The following is a 20340-nucleotide window of genomic DNA, read 5'->3' on the forward strand; positions in this document are numbered from 1 at the left end:
TAGATTCTCTTTGGCCAGCTTGGAGAGACATGAGAATCTGTCAATACTCCCACGTTAAAAATGTTTGTCCTCTCACATATGACTCACAGCAGACGTCAAATTGATTAATGTAGTCTCCTTGAATATTTCTTGTGAGACAAATAAATTGCGTTGCTCAGTTTGTTAGTGGAAACTCTAAGCTGGCAGCCTGCGTGGCTTGTGGTGTAGTGGTCTATTGTCTGTGCTGAGCAACTTTTGGCTGAGACACAGAAAGTAGGGTGTTTGTCTTTCCCACATATTTCAGCCAACTGGGAGCATCTTTGGGCTCAGGGTTCAAGGCAGGAGAAGGCAGTGGAAATGCATTGTAAACTGGAAGCTAAGACTTGACCACCTTCCAAGTCACCCACGTGGACAAAACTGAATGCTGGGGCTGATGTTTTAAGCTATGCTATTCTTCAGTAAATTACCTGCCATTATGAAATGCTGTGGATAATTTTTGTGCATGATGTACGTGTTGTTCATTCTTAGAAAACTATGGTTTCCCTGCTCCGAGTGACATTTATCAATTCTTCTTCTGAGCTCATCTGAGCAGAAAGGGGGGAAAAAAGCAAAGGATTGAAATGGGAGAAGGACAGATCTGTTTTCTATTCCCATTTCAACCCTGAGTGACTTGAACAAGGCAATTACCTTCCCTGTGCCTTAATTTTTCTATTTAAAATGGGGTTAGCAATCTCTGTCTCTTACCCCAAGTCCCAGAGGTAATGACACGAAGGGAAATCCACTTCGCAGAAACACCTTTACAATAAAACTAGAAAACGTGAGACTTCTGCCTCTTTTACAAGCCAGTAAGCTGCTTACATGGTATCACGCTTGATGCAAGGTTTCATCAGAAGATTTCACCCAAAGACAAGGAAAATGGCCACTAACTGGCCATCCGCTAGGAGATGTTGTTACTAAGATTTGCCTTGTGAAGAGGAACGTTACAGGCAGAGCAAGAGAAGTGGGCACTCGGCATGAAGGCCAAGAGTCTGGGAACTTAGTCCAGACAGGGTGGACAGGCTCTCATGACTAGGATTGTTTTGATTATTTTAAGTGTTCTTCAGATCCCACAGACTAGAGGGAGGGTAACCACCAACCAACACCCATATTTCTGGTGCAACTTACTTCTATCAGGAAATGTTTACTGATACCAGTTGGCACCAACAGAAGCGGTTTTTAAACAATGCCCCACCAAAAAAAAAATCTCTGTATTTTCAGTGCTTGACAGAATGGTAAAGTACCAGCGTCCGTGCGCTGCGTGAGTCTGAGTCCTCCTCACTCAGCATTAGTTACAGGCTCGGCAGCCAGGGCAGAAGCTCATCCCAGATCTGTCCCTGGTGACTCATCCAGCAAGGAGGATTCCACTGCAGTGACCGTCAGCCAACCTCAAGCAGAGCAGAGCACAAGAGAGTTAACTATCTGGAGGGGCTGAGGGTGGGTGAGTGAGATCAGCAAAACATTTATCAGTGCTCACTAATCCTCGGAAAAAAACATGTCACAGACAAAATGCAGTCTTGTTGATCTCAGTGGGGTTGTAATGAACCAAGAAAGCATACAAAGCTCATGCTACATTGGTAAACACTGGACCAAAGTGCATACCGGAAAATGGCATCATGAGGGACTGGGGGTGAGATGTGGAGGGTACAATGAATGCAAGCCCATAAAATGCATGCTGCTTTAACATAGTGGTGTTAGGGGAAATGCCAGTAACCCAAATGAAACGCTGATTGGTCCAGGTGATGGTTGCAGTTTGGCGCCACCTGGTGGTGGTTGTCTTCTCAGACGTCAATAGCTGGGCTGTGTCGTTCTGGGGTTTCCAGAACTACCATGGGGATTCCAGGAATATCTACATGATTTGATGTGATCTGCCAGGCTGAGAAGATTGACCAGGGAACAGAGTATAGACTCAGGGACTCCATGTCTGTCTCCCTGCCTCCTGAGACAGAGTCTCCCTCTCCGCCACATTCCCTACCCCACCAAAGCAAGAACCTTCACCCACCATGGGAACTCTGTGGCCACCAGGATCTCTGACCAGCCCCCTTGGCCCCACTCTGGAAATCAGTCCTCCTCCTTCATTTCCTCAAAGCCCCGCTGACATGGAGCTGTTGGGTGGGGCATATTTTACAGAACATTAGAGGAGTAATTATAGAAATCAGAGAATTACAGCAGAGGATAGGATTGTTCTTTCTTGAATTTACTCATAGCTACCCTCGTCTTTGCAATCTGGTGAGCAGTTCTCACCACGGGCAAGTTGTTGCTGGTGCCCTTTCACAAGTCCCTGCTTCCGATCCTGGGCCTCAGGGACGCTCGCGCTCGCTCGCTCGCTCTCTCTCTCTTTCTCTTGCTTGTTCCTTGTACTGTTGATATTCTCCCCCCTGCCCCCTGCAGAGACAGGTTTAGCATTTTTCTCCCTACCTCAAATTAAGCTTTTGGCCTATCTTTTCTTGTCCCCAAACACAGTAAAGTCCTCAGCCAAATCAAGGACCATCTGATTTACTCTCTTCTCTCAGCATTGGGAAGTGTGCAGAAGCTTTGGAATTCAGGGTTTATTTTTTCTTTAACATAGAAACCAGTGAAAATTTCAGGTAGGAGTATTCTCTTCCCGTCTCTACCCCATTCCCATTCTGCCCCTGAGCAAACTGGAAGGAGGAGGGGTGTGGGTAAGGGAGTCTAGTTTCTTTCTGCTGAGTCCATTGTTTACATATCTCTTGTTAGAGCATTTCCAAACTCTGGAGCCATTCCTGGCAACACATCCTCTTTTGTTCTCTTCGTCTGAGAGAGCTAGCCGACCAAGAAAAAATCTGAAACCAGGACATCATGAGAGCCAGTGCAGGGATGAGGCCGGTGAATTTGCCATGTGATATCTTCTGGAAAGCTGAAAGTCTGGCTGCAAATAACTGAAACTATCCCCTGACCCTCTTCTTAAGAAATGTGAAGGTCTGGAGATATTTTATTTTGGAGAACTGAGTAAAATAGTAGAAGAGATTTACTGTCATGGAGAAAAGATACACTACAAAGCCACAAAAAATGAGAGAGTGTGGAGATGGCACCAGAAAGAAAGAAAGATCGATTAAGGAAACAGAGTGAAAGCCCCAAACAGAGCCAAGGAATCATTGAAGAAAACAATTTGGATCCTTTTGTCAATATACTCACCAAAATAAATCCCTGATGGACTGAATAGTTACAATGCAAATAATCAAATAAATGAACAGGAAGAAAATATGAGTGAATATTTTCATGATTTTGGTATTGGGAAGGCAATTCTAAGTATAATACGATAGACAGAAGCCATAAAGAGTTCTCACAAATTAGTAAGGACCATAGGAATACCCCAATGTAAAATCAAACAAATTAAACAAGCAGTCAATTTGGAAAAGAAGACATGACAATGATAAAAAAGCATAATTATAAAATTTCAGTGCATAATGAATCAAGAATATTAAACGTAAACTGTCATGCTGTCGAAGACTAGGAGACTTACCAACACCCGGTGCCGCTGTGCGGGGAAAGGGAAAGCCCCAAGGCCATGGGTGGTGTAAACTGGCAGGTATTCTCTGACAAGTGACAAGATATACCAAACCTTTAAGGACACTTTAACTTAATTCTGGTGAATTAATCCTTGGGAAATAAGAATGAGAGCAAAGGCATGTATTCAAGATGTTAATTACAGTATCAGTTAAATATCAAAACATAGTAAACAACCCAAATGTCCCAATTAAAAGACAGGCTGAATACACATGTACCTCCATAAAATGGGGCATCATCACACCCATGAGAAATGTTGTTATAGAAAAATATTTTTGAGGGCGCCTGGGTGGCTCAGTCGTTAAGCGGCTGCCTTCGGCTCAGGTCATGATCCCAGGGTCCTGGGATCGAGTCCTACATCGGGCTCCCTGCTCGGCGGGAGGCCTGCTTCTCCCTCTCCCACTCCCCCTGCTTGTGTTCCCTCTCTCGCTGTCTCTCTCTCTGTCAAATAAATAAATAAAATCTTTAAAAATATATATATATTTTTTTGACATAAAAAGAGGATTGTGGGGCGCCTGGGTGGCTCAGTTGGTTAAGCGACTGCCTTCGGCTCAGGTCATGATCCTGGAGTCCCTGGATCGAGTCCCACATCGGGCTCCCTGCTCGGCAGGGAGTCTGCTTCTTCCTCTGCCCCTCCCCCCTCTCATGTGCTCTCTCTCATTCTCTCTCTCTCAAATAAATAAATAAAATCTTTAAAAAAAAAAAAGAGGATTGTGACAGTGTGATTTTTGAAGTAATATAAAACACACGTATGTATAAATATAAGTGTGCGTGTGCATATAGGTATGGGACGACATTAGTGAATTTTAATAAAATTTATTTCAAGGTCATGGGATTATAGGAGCTTCTAAAGTTTTTCTTTTTTTAAAGATTTTTTTAATTTTAGGTGGAGAGAGAGCCCATGCGCGTGCGCACATGAATGGGGGAGGGGGAGAGGGAGAGAGTCCTCAAGCAGACTCCCCACTGAGCACATGGCCCCACGCCAGGCTCCATCTCACAACCCAGGAGATCATGACCTGAGCTGAAACCAAGAGTTTTCAGACACTTAACCAACAGAGCCACCCAGGCGCCCCCTAAAGCTTTTCTTTTAACCCTTGCCCATATTTTCAAATCCACAATGAATATATAGTGCTTGCAACAAGAAAACTATTGATTAAAAAATGAAAACGTAAGAAATGCTTGGGCCTCCAGGCTCTGTGCCTGTCAGACATGCATTCAAGAGGATGCTAGACACACTACTGTGGAGGATGCCCTCAGGGGGACTTGTTGCTGGTGTGGGGATGGAGCAGGTGAGAATTCTAATGTCCTTCCAAGCCTGAGATGCTCTCTTTCTACGAAACATTTCATTGGTACCACTTCTGCAAGGGTGATTAAAGAAGAATACCGTTGGGCTCTGCCTCCAAGGACCATAGCATCTAATGAAGCAGATAAAATATAAAAAGTTGCCTGGAGAAGAACACATCAAAATTCTGACTTGTATGGTTTGGATAGTGACTGACGAAGAAATGTGCTTTATTTCCTGTCTCGTTCACAGGCAGGAGCTGAGCGACTACCTCCAGGAGGCAGGACCATTTGGGGGTAGGAATTTTGTGAACCCAATCTTTCCGTGAATTCAATGAATTCACTTGAGCATCTGCCTCGATTGGTCAAAGCACATCCTAAAAGAGGCTGACTTAGGGGCATTTGTGCCCCAAATTGATGGCTGGAGGCAGTCTTTTTTTTTTTTTTTTAAAGGTTTTATTTATTTATTTGACAGAGAGAGACACAGTGAGAGAGGGAACACAAGCAGGGGGAGTGGGAGAGGGAGAAGCAGGCTTCCCACGGAGCAGGGAGCCCAATGCAGGGCTCAATCCCAGGACCCTGGGATCATGACCTGAGCTGAAGGCAGATGCTTAAAGACTGAGCCACCCAGGCGCCCCGGCTGGATGCAATCTTGATAGAGGTTTGATCCTGGCCCCTCTTCTGAAGAACAGGGAGAAGGACATGTACTCACATGACTGTAACCCAGGGTAGACTGGGCACAAGCAGGGGAGGGTACTTGGGGGCTTCAGTATCCTCTGCCTTTTCAAACAACACACAGATGGCTTCCTTTGGCCCCTGCCCTCCCCTCCCTTTCGTGACCCAACATTTTAAGAATGGAGTCTCCACCTACTACCCCCACTTCCTCACTCCCCATCAGCCAGCCCACCTGCTCTAGCCTTCGCTGACCACCCCGAAAATATTGACTCTGCTCCTCACCTCCTCTTTCCAAAACCACAGAGCAAGTTCCAGTCCTCATCCCACCCCCTGCCCTCCCAACGCCCCTCCCCCAGACAGGCTCCACCAGCCCCTGGACTCGCCCTCCCTTCCCTCCGCTCCCTCCCCGTCCTTCTTCCCTCCTGCCTGAGCTCACTCCCACTCTCCTCTCTCCCCAGTATCCCCTCATCTTCTCAGGGTTTGGGGACACCCAAGGGCCCCAAATCTAATCTCCATCCAGGTGTTTTGTCCTAGCTCCAGCCAGATCCAGACATCCAACTGCCCGCCTGAAGGTCAGCATGTCCAAATGTCAACTTGCTGACCTCCCCCAGCAAGCCTGCTCCTCTTCCACGGTCCCCATACCAGCAACAGTTGGCCTCACTCTCCCCCGTTCACCCAGGCCAGAAATCCGGCTAAATTGCCCCATCGGCTGTCAAGCCCACCAGCCACAGCACCCCTCGGAGACTCCCCCGCCTCCCCATTCTGCCATGGCTCTAGCTCAGGCCATTGTCACCTCCAGCCTGGATCCCTGCCCAGCATCCTAAAGGCTGGTGCCTCTAGCCTGGCTGGCCTCCATCCAAGCCCTGCCTCCATCAGAGCACAAGCATCTGACCACGTCACTCCCTGTTTAAAACCATTTCATGGTTTCCATCAACTTCAGAATGCATTATAAACTCTCCGGCCTGTCATAAAATGCCCTTCATGATTTGGCCTCGGTCTACCTTTCTGGCCAAGTCTCCTGATACGTCCTCACAGGGCCACATTCCATTCAGTCCGAAACATAGCACAGCACCCCACCGTGCCAAGATCCTCCGTCAGTGCCTTTGCCCTTGCTGTTCTCTCTCCCTGAAGTGCCCGCCTCCTGCTGATATATCAGGGCCTGGCCAAGCACACCTCTTCCAGGAAGCTTCCGTGACTGGTTTGGTCGAGAGTCTCACTTCTGCATTCCCATTCCTCTCCATGCACTTAGTAACAAAATGCCTACGGTAGTCAGAGTAATTTTTAAATTATTGATATATGTATCTATTTTTTATATTTCATATGTATTTATAAAGGCCTCTGACATCTTTCTCAGTGTCTCCACTCGGCTTGAAGAGGGAACCACTGTCTGTCACTTCCCATGTCACATTCCTTGGCATTTCTCTGTGTCCCCCGCAGACTGAGCTCCTGGTGATGAGACCTGACTCTTGGGCCCTTACACAGGGCCAGGCATGTGGTAGGTGCAGAATAAGCACTTGCAGAACTTATATATTAGTAGACTGTCATTTCCATCTGCCTCCAAAAGGGCTGCCAGGGGCTTTGGGATTTGGCCTAATATCTAGAAGTGAAAGTGAACCAAGAAATGTATGGATTTTTCTTCCTTTTACTACAAAGAAACCACATTTAAGTGCACATTTAGCTGCAAAGAAGACAAGTTCTTGGAAGGAAGAAGTCAAGCAGGCATCCAGCACTGCGCTCTAAGAAGCCAGAGCCCGAGGGCTGTTGGCGGAAGGGCAGGAAGGGGTGCTACTCAGCTCGTGTCCAACGAGGGGTGGCCCCACAAGTCTGGGATGCAAAGAAGGCTCTGGGGACAGGCGTGCTCCTGGTCACCTCAAGCTTGCAGGACCATCCCAGGAGGCGGACTCAGCTTGTTGCCCGTGACCTAGGATGGATTAGTGAAAGCTGCAGGCCCCAGGTTCTCAGTCTGAGGCACTGCATCGGTCCGCAGGTGCCGGCAGGAGGAGGCTCAGCAACAACGACTCTCAGCCCCAGCTGCGAGGAGAACCACGTGGGAGCTTCTGAAACTCCAAGGCCCAGGCAGCCCTGCAGGCGAGGCTTCAATCAGAAGCTGAGGGTGGGATCCGCACCCTGAAATTTTTCAGCACTCCCCAGGTGATTGCAATGTGCAGCCAAGGTGGAGAGCCATGTGCTCAAACTTGAACTTGCGAATGAGCCACCAGGGAGTCTTGTTAAAATACACATTCTGATCTGACCCATCCGGGGTGAGGCCTGGGAGCCTGTATCTCTCACAAGCCCCAGGTATCGCCGATGGAGCTGGCTTTATGGCCAGTGAGCGGCACGTCACAGGGGGTATTCAAGAAGTAAGTGGCTGATTACATGGTATGGAAAGTGTGGAGAGGGTTAATGCATTGGATAAGGGTTAGGATTACATCAGTGCTCATCAGCCTTTCTGTTACAGCTGAAGTCTCCCCCCCCCCCCCCCAAACAGCATCATCCACAGAAAGTCACACGTAAACCCAGCAAAGCAGAGTTGCTTGTTAGAGTGAAAGCAGGAACCCCAGAGCCCTGCCCTCTCGACCCCCTTCCTCCCCCACCTCAGGGCACCTGGAGCCTCCAAGAAGTGCATTAGAAGATGTGCTGGATACTATTTAATACACCCATGTATCTGATTTCAGATGCTGGGGATTATTTCAGAGACTGGAACTGTTGTTGGTGCTTGAGCAACGAGGTGACTCCAGATAGTGAGACATTAAGTAAACCTGGATTAGTGAGCATTAAGGCATTCAGGACAGGCGAATCTGCAGGATTTGGGATGACACAGTCTGTACTCAGCAAGTTTATCCTGTAAAATGTGCTGTTTCCACCAACAGAATTTAATGATCAGAGTCCATGCACGTATCTCATCAAGTGGGAAGGCAGCCAAGCCATCAGCCTGTCACAGCTTCTTGCTGTCCCTCCTGGTCCCCTCTCTGACTCACTCTGATGCATCCCTGACCCCTCTTCTCTTCTGCCAAGGCAGATATTAATTCTGAGAGCTGATAAAACCCTGCCTGGCAGGAACCTAGGGAATATCAGAGTTGAGAGCCAAACAATAGCGTGGAGCCACACATAATAAGATTACACAGGTTCCATTGGCCAGCTCTCTAAAATAATGATGTTGGCAAAAAAAAAAAAAAAAACTACAAAACAGGATTATCTCCAATTAACTACAAGGATATGATAAAATTTCTCCAGGAAAGTGTCAAGATGGGAGAAATGTATTTATTTTCATATCTTCTACTGAGGGAGTTTCATTCATTTGACTAAGAGCCATTTAGAAGTTTTGATAACTCAGACATTGCTTAAATTGAGTATTTGCAATTTCTATGTAAAAGGGGTTTTCTAAGCAAGATTTAGGGGCATGCATTTAAACTTTGATCCCATCCAAGAACCAAACCTACAGGTTGGTTTGGGTTTTTTAATGATTTTGGAGAGGGAGGTTGTTGAGAGTTTCCTGGAAGGAGCAGAAGACTGTGCATCTGAAGACCTAAAGACCCCAGCTCCACTAGAATGTTCTTAATGGATTTTTAAATTAAGTTTATTGCAATAAAATGTATATAACATAAAATTTACCATTATACATTCCTGGTATTATTGCAACCATCACCACAAACCGTTTCCAGAACTTTTCCATTATCCCAGATTCTGTACCTATTATCTCATCCTCTCCTCTTAGCCCCTGGCAACCTCTATTCTACTTTCTGTCTTTATGAATTTGCCTATTCTAGATATTTCATATAAGTGGAATCGTACAATATTTGTCCTCCTGTGTCTGGCTTATTCACTTAACATAATGTTTGCAAGGTTCATCCATTTTGTACCAGGTATCAGAACTTCATTCCTTTTTATGGCTGAATAATATTCCATCATTAAGTATATACCACATTTGGTTTACCCACTCAACTTTTGAGGGCCATTTGGGTTATCTCCACCTTTGGGCTATGGTGAATAGTGCTGCTAGGAACATTGGTGTGGAAGTATCTATTTGAGTTCCTGCCTCCAAATCTTCTGAGTATACATCTAGAAGTGGAATTGCGGAGTCATATTTCTGTTATTCTTCATCATCCCTGTTCTAGAATGGACAAGTTAATGCTCTACCTGATTATAATACTTTTTTTTTAATTTTATTATTTTATTTATCTGACAGAGAGAGAGTGAGAGCAGGAACACAAGCAGGGGGAGTGGGAGAGGGAGAAGCAGGCTTCCCACCTAGCAGAGAGCCCGATGCGGGGCTCGATCCCAGGACCCTGGGATCATGACCTGAGCTGAAGGCAGACGCTTAATGACTGAGCCACGCAGGCACCCCTATAATACTTTTTAACTGAAATTAAGCCCATACTTCTTGTTGTTTACAAATAAATAAAAAAATAACTTTTCCTTCTTAAAAAAAAAAAAAAAAGGCTGGGGCCTCCTGGGTGGCTCAGTCAGTTAAGCGTCCGACTCTTGATCTCAGCTCAGGTCTTGATCTCAGGGTTGTGAGTTCAAGCCCCACATTGGGCTCCATGCTGGGCCTGGAGCCTACTTGGGGGAAAAAATAAAAAAGTGAGTTTGATAAGTTATGTTTGGTGATTCAGCTTCGCATTTTCCTAATAGTCTAATCTGATCTGTGATTTTCCAAAGGGCACTTTGTTTTAAAGTGTAAGTTTTATTTTCTATTCAGGTATGGTGAGGCCAATAGATGAGGACATGATTGCCATTGAAAAGATAATTTATTACTCATAGTTCCCAGGACGAAGGGGCAGACGTGCCACACAGGGCCACAGGCAGAGAGAGAGCATGGGGGAACTTCAGGAAAGACTTTATTATGTGTTCCAGGGAAGGAATGGGTGAGGCAGGGTAAACAGGCTTAGAATTGGCTAGTTTGAACGATTTCCATGGGTTCCGCGCCCCTGACTGCCCGAGGTGGCCCTGGGGTGACTATGGCTGCCAGATAGCATCCCACAGTGTAAGAGCCCCTGAGAAAACAGGTCGGGGGTATGGGCCCTGGGTTGGTTAGTTTGTATATGAAAGTCACCCCAGCACGAGTTATCTCTAGGAATCAACTGGCACAAGGAGGGACAGTCCTTTCCAGGTCAGCAAGGCCCAGACCTCAAAGCACCAGATACAGAAACTAAAAAAATATGGTTAACACACACTTTAGTGAAGTCATAAATCTCAAACAATGGGGTTTCCAACAGGCTTGCAGACCTTGGACCTGAAACAGTGCTTCTCAGGGCTAACCAAGTATCAGAATAACTTGGAAATTTTTCTCAACTGTGGTTTCCTGCTTCTGCACTCAAGGCCAATTAAATGTCCATCTCTGAGCACTGGTCATTTTAAAAGCTCCCCTGGTGATTCTCGTGATTCCGGGCTTGAGAGCCATCAATTTAGGACAGTGTTTCTCAAAGTCTGAACCTGGACCAGCAGCAGCAGTATGGCCTAGGAATTTGTTATAAATGCAGATTCTCAGGGGGCGCTTGGGTGGCTCAGTTGGTTAAGTGTCTGACTTTGGCTCAGGTCATGTTCTCAAGGTCCTGGGATCGAGCCCTGTGGCAGGGTCCCTGCTCGGCAGGAAGTCCGCTTGTCCCTCTGCCCCTCCCCCCTGCTCATGCGCACGCTCTCTCGCTCTCTCTCCCTCTAACAAAATAAATAAAATCTTTTAAAAATAATAAATAAAAAATAAAATAAATGCAGATTCTCAGGTGTACCCCAGACCTGCTAAGTGGGAACGTCTAGGCGTGGTCCAGCCCTTTGTGTTCAAACAAGCCCCCCAGGTGATTCTGAAGCTGGCTCAAGTTTGGGAACCACTGGTCTAGGATAAGGAGCACAGGTGAGGACTGCATGGTCCTCCCATCATGTCCTTGACCCCTAGCCTGATGAGACCGGAGCAGCCTGTCTGCACAAAATGGACGCGCTCAGCACCCTGCTTTGCTGATCTGTGGTGCGCTACTTAAGAGCTCTTCAAGTGTCCTCAAGTTGCAAATTTTAATATTCAGAGGAAGCTGAATAAGTAGTAAAACTGTGGGGCAAAAAAGTGATTGAAAACATAGTACCGATAAAGGAGAGAAATGAAATAAAGAAGTGGGTTTTCCTTATTGGGGAAAAAAAATCATTTCAGAGAATAAGCATAAACAGAGTGGAAGAAAATATCATTGGGTGACTTTTCTCCAGTGACAAGAAGCTGGTTCTGGGGTCACAGTCCTGCCTTCTTATCCCAGCTCCTCTTTTTAGCAGCTGTGAATTTGGGAAAGTTAATTAATTTCTAACCTCAGTTTCCTCATCTATAAAATGGGATTATGATGGTAGCTACCTAATCATTTGTTTTCAGGATCAAATAAGAATAATATAGCTGAGTAGTTGAGTCCTTGGCTTTGTGCTCTTCACTAATTAAAATCTAACTACCCTTTCTGCTGTGAATACCATACATTATTATTAGCACAGTGATCTAGAGGGAACTCCCCAAAATATTAGCTGTTCCCACTACGATTATTACTATTAGGAGACTGAGCCTCTCCATTAAGCTCACATCAGGTGAAAGGGGCTACAACTAGCCAGACAAGTCAAGGACCCCCTGAGAAAAATATCCTTTCTCAAAATTCAAAAAAATTATTTGAGTGTCTTACTTAGAAAGATCCTTGCCTTAAACAGAATAGGATAAGGTATGCTGTTGTAACAAACCTCAAAATCTCAGTGGTTTAACATGGCAAAGGTTTCTTTCCTGCCCATGTTCCAGTCAAACTCAAGTCAGTTGGTATCTGGCCTGCGAGTTGTAACTCAGAGACCCAGGAAGCTTCCATCTGGAGATACATTTTTAAGGGCCAGGCTTAGAAGGGGCTTATACTTCGTGTTTTCACCCCCTGCTCCTAGTTCTAAGATAAATGTAATCTCTCTCCTCCAAGCTAATTATTCTTATACCTGTGAATCCACTTGTCATGCAGAATGGATGAGAGCTCACCAACCCTTTAGTAGCTCTCATCTGAATGTACAAATTGGCCCACCCTCCTGCACCAAAACTGAGCCCAAATGTAATCCAACTGGTATAAACCGAGTGGTACAAGCATCTCCTGCATTCTAGAGACTACACTTCTATTAATGCAGCCTCAGGTTGCGTTTTTTTGGAGGGAGAGTGTAAGGAATATTGAACTTACTATCAACTGAAATTGTCATAGGTATACAACGGATTCAGTTCCCTTTCAGCAGTGTTTATTCTTCTCTTCAATCTCAACAGGAATCTCTATTATGGAAAGAGTCCGCAAGAAGAACATACGTTGAAGAGATTTGTTTTCTCTAGTTTATCCATTTATGTATCACCCAACTATTCAATGCAGGCGGCAAGCCTCCCTGGGTGTACCTTGTCATCCAAATGCTGAGAAAGGTAGTTGTCAAGCTTTGACCACCCCCGTTATTTCTTAGACGGACCCCTCCCATGCTCCTTGTTGCAGGTACCACATCTGCGTGACTGTGCTGATCTACTTCCTCCCCTTGCTGGTGATCGGCTATGCGTACACCGTGGTGGGAATCACTCTGTGGGCCAGCGAGATCCCTGGGGACTCCTCGGACCGCTACCATGAGCAGGTCTCTGCCAAGCGCAAGGTAATCGAAGAGCAAGCAGCACCTGACCCACCCTGGCGCAGGCGATAGGCTGGCAGGCACCTGAGCCCCAGAGCCTCCTAAGGCCCAGAGGCCGCAAGCACAGAACATCCCTGGGTCTGTGGAACAGTGGAGGGGAGGGCGGGGATGTGGGGCGGGGGAGGGAAGAGACCTTTCTTCGTCCTATTTGTAACCTGGGCCCACCTGTACAGGCAGGAGCCGCTTCCTTCTTGCCTTAAGAGTAATTGGCAACCTGTCGAGCTATTAACATGCACACACATACACCACACACACACGCACACACACACATTTAACCACAAAGGCAGTGAAGAGCTATTGAGTCCTCTTTTGTTATTAGAGTTTGGCAAAATAATGCATTCACTTGATTCAAATATCAAAAAGTATCAAAAGGAACAAAATTAGTGATGGAGAACAGACCAGGGGTTGCCACGGGTTATACTGGGGGGAGAGTCTGCCTATAAAAGGGTAGCATGAGTGAGTTTCTTTGTGCTGATGATGGAGCAGGTCTGTATCCTGATTGTGGTGGGGTTTTCACCATCTATCCATGTGACACAATTTCATAGAACTATACACCAAAAAAGAATGAGTGCGTGCAAAAACTGGCAAAAGGCAAATACAGTCTGAAGTTGAGTTAATAGTGCTGTGCTAATGTTTATTTCCTCATTAATCATGTGATAGAGTTGTGTAAGATGAGATCGCTGGAGGTACCTGGGAACTCTCGGTACTACTGTTGCAAGTTCTTGGGAGTCTTAAATTATTTCACAGTTAAAAGTCCAAAGATGTATGGAGTCTTACCATGAAAGGGCTCCCTCCTTTCTAGGTCTTCTGTCTACCCAGTTCCCAAATGTGCAGGTGTGCGCACGCGCACATGCACACCACGGTAACCACTGTTATTTGTTATTAATCTGTCCAGATATTACAATGTATTTATAAGCCAAATATATATTGTTTTCTTTTTTACACAATAAATACATACTTCTTCCCCTCCCTTTTTCCGCTTAACAGTATCCACAAGATATATCGAAAACCGATACATCAAGAGCTTTCTAATTTTTTCTCTTTGGGTACCTCTTTACATAGTATCTCATTAGTGGATGCTAGTTAGTTTTTCTCTGAAGATTTTTGTGGGGATAAAAAGGAACATGTTACATCACTCACTGTTCATAAGAACCCTTGAAATCCCCTTTAGCCATCTGGTGCTCCCCAGACCCCTCCCTTCCCCTTCCTTGCCCAGGTACTGCCCTGGCCCTTGGTTGCCCCCCACACACACCCCCACTGTTTCCTCCCCCTTCCTGGATCTCTACCCCCTGAACACCCATTCCCCTGGGTCTGCCCACCCTCGGCTTCTCCACTCACTGCCCAGAAGGATAGAACACAGAGGTTCTCAAACATGAGTGTGTCTCAGAATCATCCGAAGGCCTTGTCAGACACAGAATTCTGGGTTTCACCCCCAGGGTTTCTGATTCTGTGAGTGTGGGATGGGGTCCCAGAATCCACATTTCTGACAAGTTCCCAAATGATGTCACGACTGGAGCCACACTCTGAGAACTACCGACATAATCAAAGTCCCTTGGTACCGCACATAAATTGTCCTTCCTCCTCCTCGAAAGGGGTTATTATCAATACTTCCCAGCCTGTACTGCACTGTGTGCGGCAAGGGGGTGGGAGAAGAGAGAACCATGAGAAAAGGTGGTCTCACCTGTCTCACCCTCTTGCCAGGTGGTCAAGATGATGATCGTCGTGGTGTGTACCTTTGCCATCTGCTGGCTGCCCTTCCACATCTTCTTCCTCCTGCCCTACATCAACCCTGATCTCTACCTGGAGAAGTTCATTCAGCAGGTCTACCTGGCCATCATGTGGCTGGCCATGAGCTCCACCATGTACAACCCCATCATCTACTGCTGCCTCAACGACAGGTGAGGACCCCATCCCCCACACTCACTCCGGGGGCAACAAGATCAATTGTCTCCATAGCGGCCAAGGATCCAGCCTAAATGAGCAGAACCTCTGTGAGACAAGAGGGAGTGGTAGGGACTGCAGCAAAAAATGACCACGCCACTCAATCCCTACTAATTATTGCCATGCAGGATTACAAACCCAAAGTGGGCTTTTTTTTTTTTCTTTTCCAAGAAGAACCAGAAATCTGCATTTTTGTGTGAGGTCTTCTAACTTTTGAACGCTGGCAACTAAGGTAGTGGGGGTGGGGGTGCACATTAAAAAAACCTCTGTCATAGATACATATGAAGAGGTCTACAAGCTGGATCCAGTTCACGGCCTGGGAGTTTGGTCACTCTGCCCTACGGATCCACACACAGGGGGCTGTGCGTGCAGAGAGGGAGAGAGAGAGAGGGAGTCAGAGAGAGTCACGCACACACAGAGACACCGATGGCACCAGAATACCATTCTCCACGGGGCATCTTTCCCCTCACTGGTCTCTCACTTTCCTCTTCCCATCCGTCCCATCATACAATCCAGGCAGCTTTCCCCAGTTTCTTCCAGCAGCTCCAGCAGGACAGGGTAAGCAAAAGGCCCTGATTCGGCCCTGACTTGGCCACACCGGTCGGGAGAGCTGTCCTAGTAGAAGAAGCCAACCTTGGACAAGTAAGAGAAGGGGGAGCCCATCAGGGACAGCGGTCCACCATAGGGAATTCGGGTCCGTGCGCAGAGTCCCCAAGAGGCAGCTCAGTCCCTCAGCTGGGAAAGGAGGCAGGGCCAGGGGGAGGAATAAAATGCTTGTCACAGTCTTTCTAGCTTTCGGTCATCAGCCTATAAAGTGCCTTCTGTGAATGAGACACTCAGGTGCTGTGAATTTGGTGGCAGTCATTCTCTTGAACGTATCCAGATGCTCTCTGTTAGGTTAACTCGCGGATTCATCTTGGGTTAAATACCCCAGTACGTCTTTAGGTAAAGGCTGACTCTCCCAGTTTATCAAACCGGGGACCTGAGGCACATGGAAGGGACGTGACTGAAGTGAACCTCAGTCAGCGGGCTCCTTGAGAGACAGGAGTCCTGACATGTGGGTTTCCTGCCCAGGGACAAGCACAGTACCGAGCACACAGCAAACACTTGGCGGACGCTTTTGTTAGTGTTGAATCGATCCAGCGTGGGCTGAGGTGTGGGCGGAGGCAGCAGAGTTCAGGGGTCGCCCTCAGTCAGCACAGGCATTTCACGCGAGCCTGGGGTCTAGTCCTGGACTGTGCCTTCATGACTGACCTTCAAATCGTTTTCGCCTTAATGTCTCCAGCTGTCGGTATAAAAACCAGTAAGAGAGAGTCACGCTCGGGTATGTCCACGTGTGCAAGAGCTGGGATAGTGGTGGGAATGCCCTCTGGGAGCAAGCTGTCCCCGAGGGTCACCTCTCCATCTGCTCTCTCGCCAGGTTCCGTCTGGGCTTCAAGCATGCCTTCCGGTGCTGCCCCTTTATCAGTGCCGGCGACTACGAGGGGCTCGAAATGAAATCCACCCGTTACCTCCAAACCCAAGGCAGCGTGTATAAGGTCAGCCGCCTGGAGACCACCATCTCCACAGTGGTGGGGGCCCACGAGGAGGAGCTAGAGGATGGTCCCAAGACCATACCCTCGGCCCTGGACCTGACCTCCAATGGCTCCTCTCGCAGCGACTCCAAGACCGTGACAGAGAGCTTCAGCTTCTACTCCAACATGCTCTCCTAGACCACAGGTCCTCAGCGGGGGCGGCCACCACCATCTGTGTCTTGCTTCACTCCATGCATGGATAATGCCTTGATCTAGAAACCATCAGAAACACCCTCACATTGGGGCTTGTGAGAAAAAAAAAAACAAAAACACCCTGGATTCTTCTGTGACTTTGTCATCCCCCATGCTGTGTGACCCAAGGCAAATCATTGAATTTCTCTGAGCTTGTAAAATGGCAAGGTTGGACTTGATTTTCCCTGCAATCCATGCCATAATTCTAAAATTAACTTTGGTTGTATGTGGGGGCTCATTCCAGGAGGAATCCTGTAGCACCTGGATTTACCTGGAGCCCGTCTTACTTCAGTGAAGCTGTCCTCAGTCATGTGCAGATTACCCTCCTTTAGCCAGTCTTTACATCAACCTCACATCAACCTTCACTCGACAGGGTGAACAAAAGAAGGAACTACGTAAAATCTGAAGGAAAGATTTAACTCCGTCTTCTAAGCATCTGTGAAAAGGAGGCATGGATGCCTTCCTTTAGGCACCTCAATATTTCAGTGCACTGAAACATCCTGAGATTGAGAACCTCATGTTCATCTGCATTCTGTCCCTAGGGACGGTCCTGAGCAACCAGTGTGGCAGAACATGTCCGCTGATGCAAGCTAATGTCAGCTACACACCAAGAATCGGGAGGCCTGCGCCATACTTAATCTATCTGAGCTTCTTTCCTTATCTGTAAAACCATGGATGAGATAACCTAAGTATCCCTTTTAACATTCAATGGTTCAGGGCGCCTGGGTGGCTCAGTTGGTTAAGCGACTGCCTTCGGCTCAGGTCATGATCCTGGAGTCCCTGGATCGAGTCCTGCATTGGGCTCTCTGCTCGGCAGGGAGTCTGCTTCTCCCTCTGACCCTCCCCCCTCTCATGTGCACTCTCTCTCTCATTCTCTAATAAATAAATCTTTAAAAAAAAAAATATTCAATGGTTCAAGAATTGTATGAGTTTTTGGTTTGTTTCACCAAAAACTGGTGGTCTCAAAAGGACTAGGAATAGCAAGGCCAGTGACTTGATATCCAGTTCCTGGAGAGTAGCAACTCCTAAAATGTGTCAATATCCATATCAAACATTCTCTGGTTTATCCTAAAACCATGCGTACTCTCCTTCTTCTAGAACATTTTGGTCTTTGACAGAGCAGAGGACTTCATGTCAAAGCCTGCCTCTCTCCAATCAGATGTTAACAGGCCAAGTCCCACAGCTGGAGATGCCATCAGGGAGGATAAACACATGGACTCCCTGCCCTGGCCTTGTGAGGTATCTTAGGGCAGGGACACTAATGCAGTCCTAGCTTTCTACCAGCATAAGGCATGTGCTCAGATACACAACGAACGAGGAGGCTTCCCCCTGCAGCCCCACTTGTGGGAAGAGGCCACCTTATATCTTCCCTTCTGATTCTCTGAATCTTCCCTTCCTGCCCCCATGGCTTTACTGGCCAGCTGTCTATAAGGGCTGGGATGTCCCACCCACCCCACAGGAGTCAGTCTACCAAGAGCCATGAATTGAATCCTGCCTGTCCCACTAGAGCTTTGAGGTATCCAGCAGGTGAGCACGCAGTATCTTTCTGTCTCCCAGATTTGTGCTTTGTCCAGATGTGGCTGAAAGCAGAAGTCTCAAGTACCATCCATGCATGTCCTCTTTGTGGTTTGAAGAATGGATGCACCTGTTCTGCATTTGTGGTGTTGAGGGAGACCAATGCTGTTCACGGGCTTTACAGCCTTTCCCAGCCATGCAGGCTAGAACTCTACCAGGGTATTGGCAGGCCTGGGGAAGTCGCAAAATAACAGTATAAGCCAGAACAACCCAAGAGCCATATTCTGCAAAGCAGCATGGGAAAGATTAAATAAACTAAATAAAACCAGCTCAGTGCAGATACATGAATGAAAGACATAATTTAAGGGGAAAAAAAAAATCAATGCCCAAAGCATTAGTCATACTTCCAATAAAGAATTGTGCTGTGTGTGGATCATTTACTCCAGAAGGGTATGTAAGGAACCAGCATGATTATGAGACATACCTACGAAGAAAGTGTCAAAGAATTGGAAACATCCTCTCTATTGAAGAGGTGAGGGTTGAATTCAACAAGGATTTGTGGAGTACCTGCTCTGCGCTTAGCCCTGAGCTGGGGACACAAGACTCGTCCTACTCTTGAGGAAACTACCAGACTGGCTGTGGCTAAATCACCTGTCCTAGTGGGTCCAGACTGCCCATCAGGCATGGAGGCAGCTGAGCAGCACATTCTCCCCAGGATTCTAAAGACCCACACTCAATGTGGGTAATCAGGCCAAAGTCTGGGGCCTTCAGAGAGCCTTTTGCGATGAGTTCACTGAGGTTGTTGCCAAGGGAGCCACCAGTCAGTCCAGGGTAACTGAAGGGATGTGCTTGGATAGTATCACCACTGCACATAATAAGGGAGACTACTGGATGGTCATGGCTAGTTCAAATATGGCAGAACATCCCTGCTGAGGGCCCAGCAAACCTTCCTCTGACCCACTGTCCAGCGCCCTGCACTTGAACTTATAAAAATGTCGTCAGCTCCCATGTGTGAGAAACACCATGATTTGCACCGTGCATGGGTCTCATTCTTATGCCAATGTGTCACCCTGTGTTTATCTCCTGAGCATTTTTCCTTGGTATACTGTCCGGTAGTAATAGAATATAAGACATCATGGGGCCATCTTTGTTATGTTACTTCCAAAATGTGGGATCCAGCTGCTGTCAATGTATTATTTGTATTGTGCTAATCTCTCCTCTTCATTCTGTCACAGAGAAGAGCTGATACATATCATGGACTCACAATCAGACCATAGTAATTGAGGGGTGGGTGGGAGACCTTTCTGGGAGGGACTGAAGAGCAAGAATCCTTGTCCTCCTCACCCCCACCAGAATTCAAAGACACACTGGAATGTCCTTTCTCTTGGAAGAACTAGGAGGACTCCTAGGAAAAGGGGACTCAGGAGCTGACCTCATTGACCTGGTTTTCGAGAAGAGTCCTGTAAGTGGAAGGGTTCATTCCTGAGGTTTCTGTTCTCCAACCCAGGATCCTGGAAAGAACTTCCATTCATAAATAAAGTATGTGTTTGACTCTCTCATGATTCTGTCTCATCTCTAGGGAGCCTCAGGACCCTACAGGATGCTGAATGGGGTGGTATCATGAACCCTACTAACTTGCACAGCCAGAAGGATGGAACCCAACACCAAACAAACTTAACTCTGTGACAAAATGGGTTGGCAAGTGGTGGGAGCTATTTGCAGGTGGGGATCCGGGAAGGGAAGGTGGGATTGTGTGAAGTGACCAACAATGTCACCGGTGAGCAGAGCTATATCCATGCAGGTCCTCCCAGGACAGACACCAAGACAGAGTTAGAAGTGCAAGAAATTTATTGGGGGGACACCTGGGAAAGATGGGGGGAGAGGATGCAGGAGCGGCACAGATCTGACCCCTATGATGAAACGGGGTGGGGAGGATGGGCAGGAAGAGCCTCAGACTTTGGTGCAGCTCTGA

General features: G+C 47.1%; 1 protein-coding gene across 1 annotated transcript in view; it reads left to right on the forward strand.

The window, feature by feature from the left end:
* The window catches only part of TACR1 (tachykinin receptor 1), a 161698-nt gene extending 141782 nt beyond the window's left edge, over positions 1-19916 (forward strand). The window contains exons 4-6 of the mRNA XM_045884687.3: positions 12960-13110; positions 14848-15044; positions 16508-19916. Of these exons, the coding sequence (XP_045740643.1) occupies positions 12960-13110; positions 14848-15044; positions 16508-16799 (640 nt within the window). The 3' untranslated portion in view covers positions 16800-19916. The remainder of the gene's footprint in view (positions 1-12959; positions 13111-14847; positions 15045-16507) is intronic.
* The last annotated feature ends 424 nt before the right edge of the window (positions 19917-20340 follow it).

Source organism: Mirounga angustirostris, unplaced genomic scaffold (assembly GCF_029215605.1).
Source record: "Mirounga angustirostris isolate CCGP_5_RB_7025 unplaced genomic scaffold, mMirAng1.0.hap1 SCAF_10, whole genome shotgun sequence".
In the NCBI taxonomy this organism is placed as follows: Eukaryota; Metazoa; Chordata; class Mammalia; order Carnivora; family Phocidae; genus Mirounga; species Mirounga angustirostris.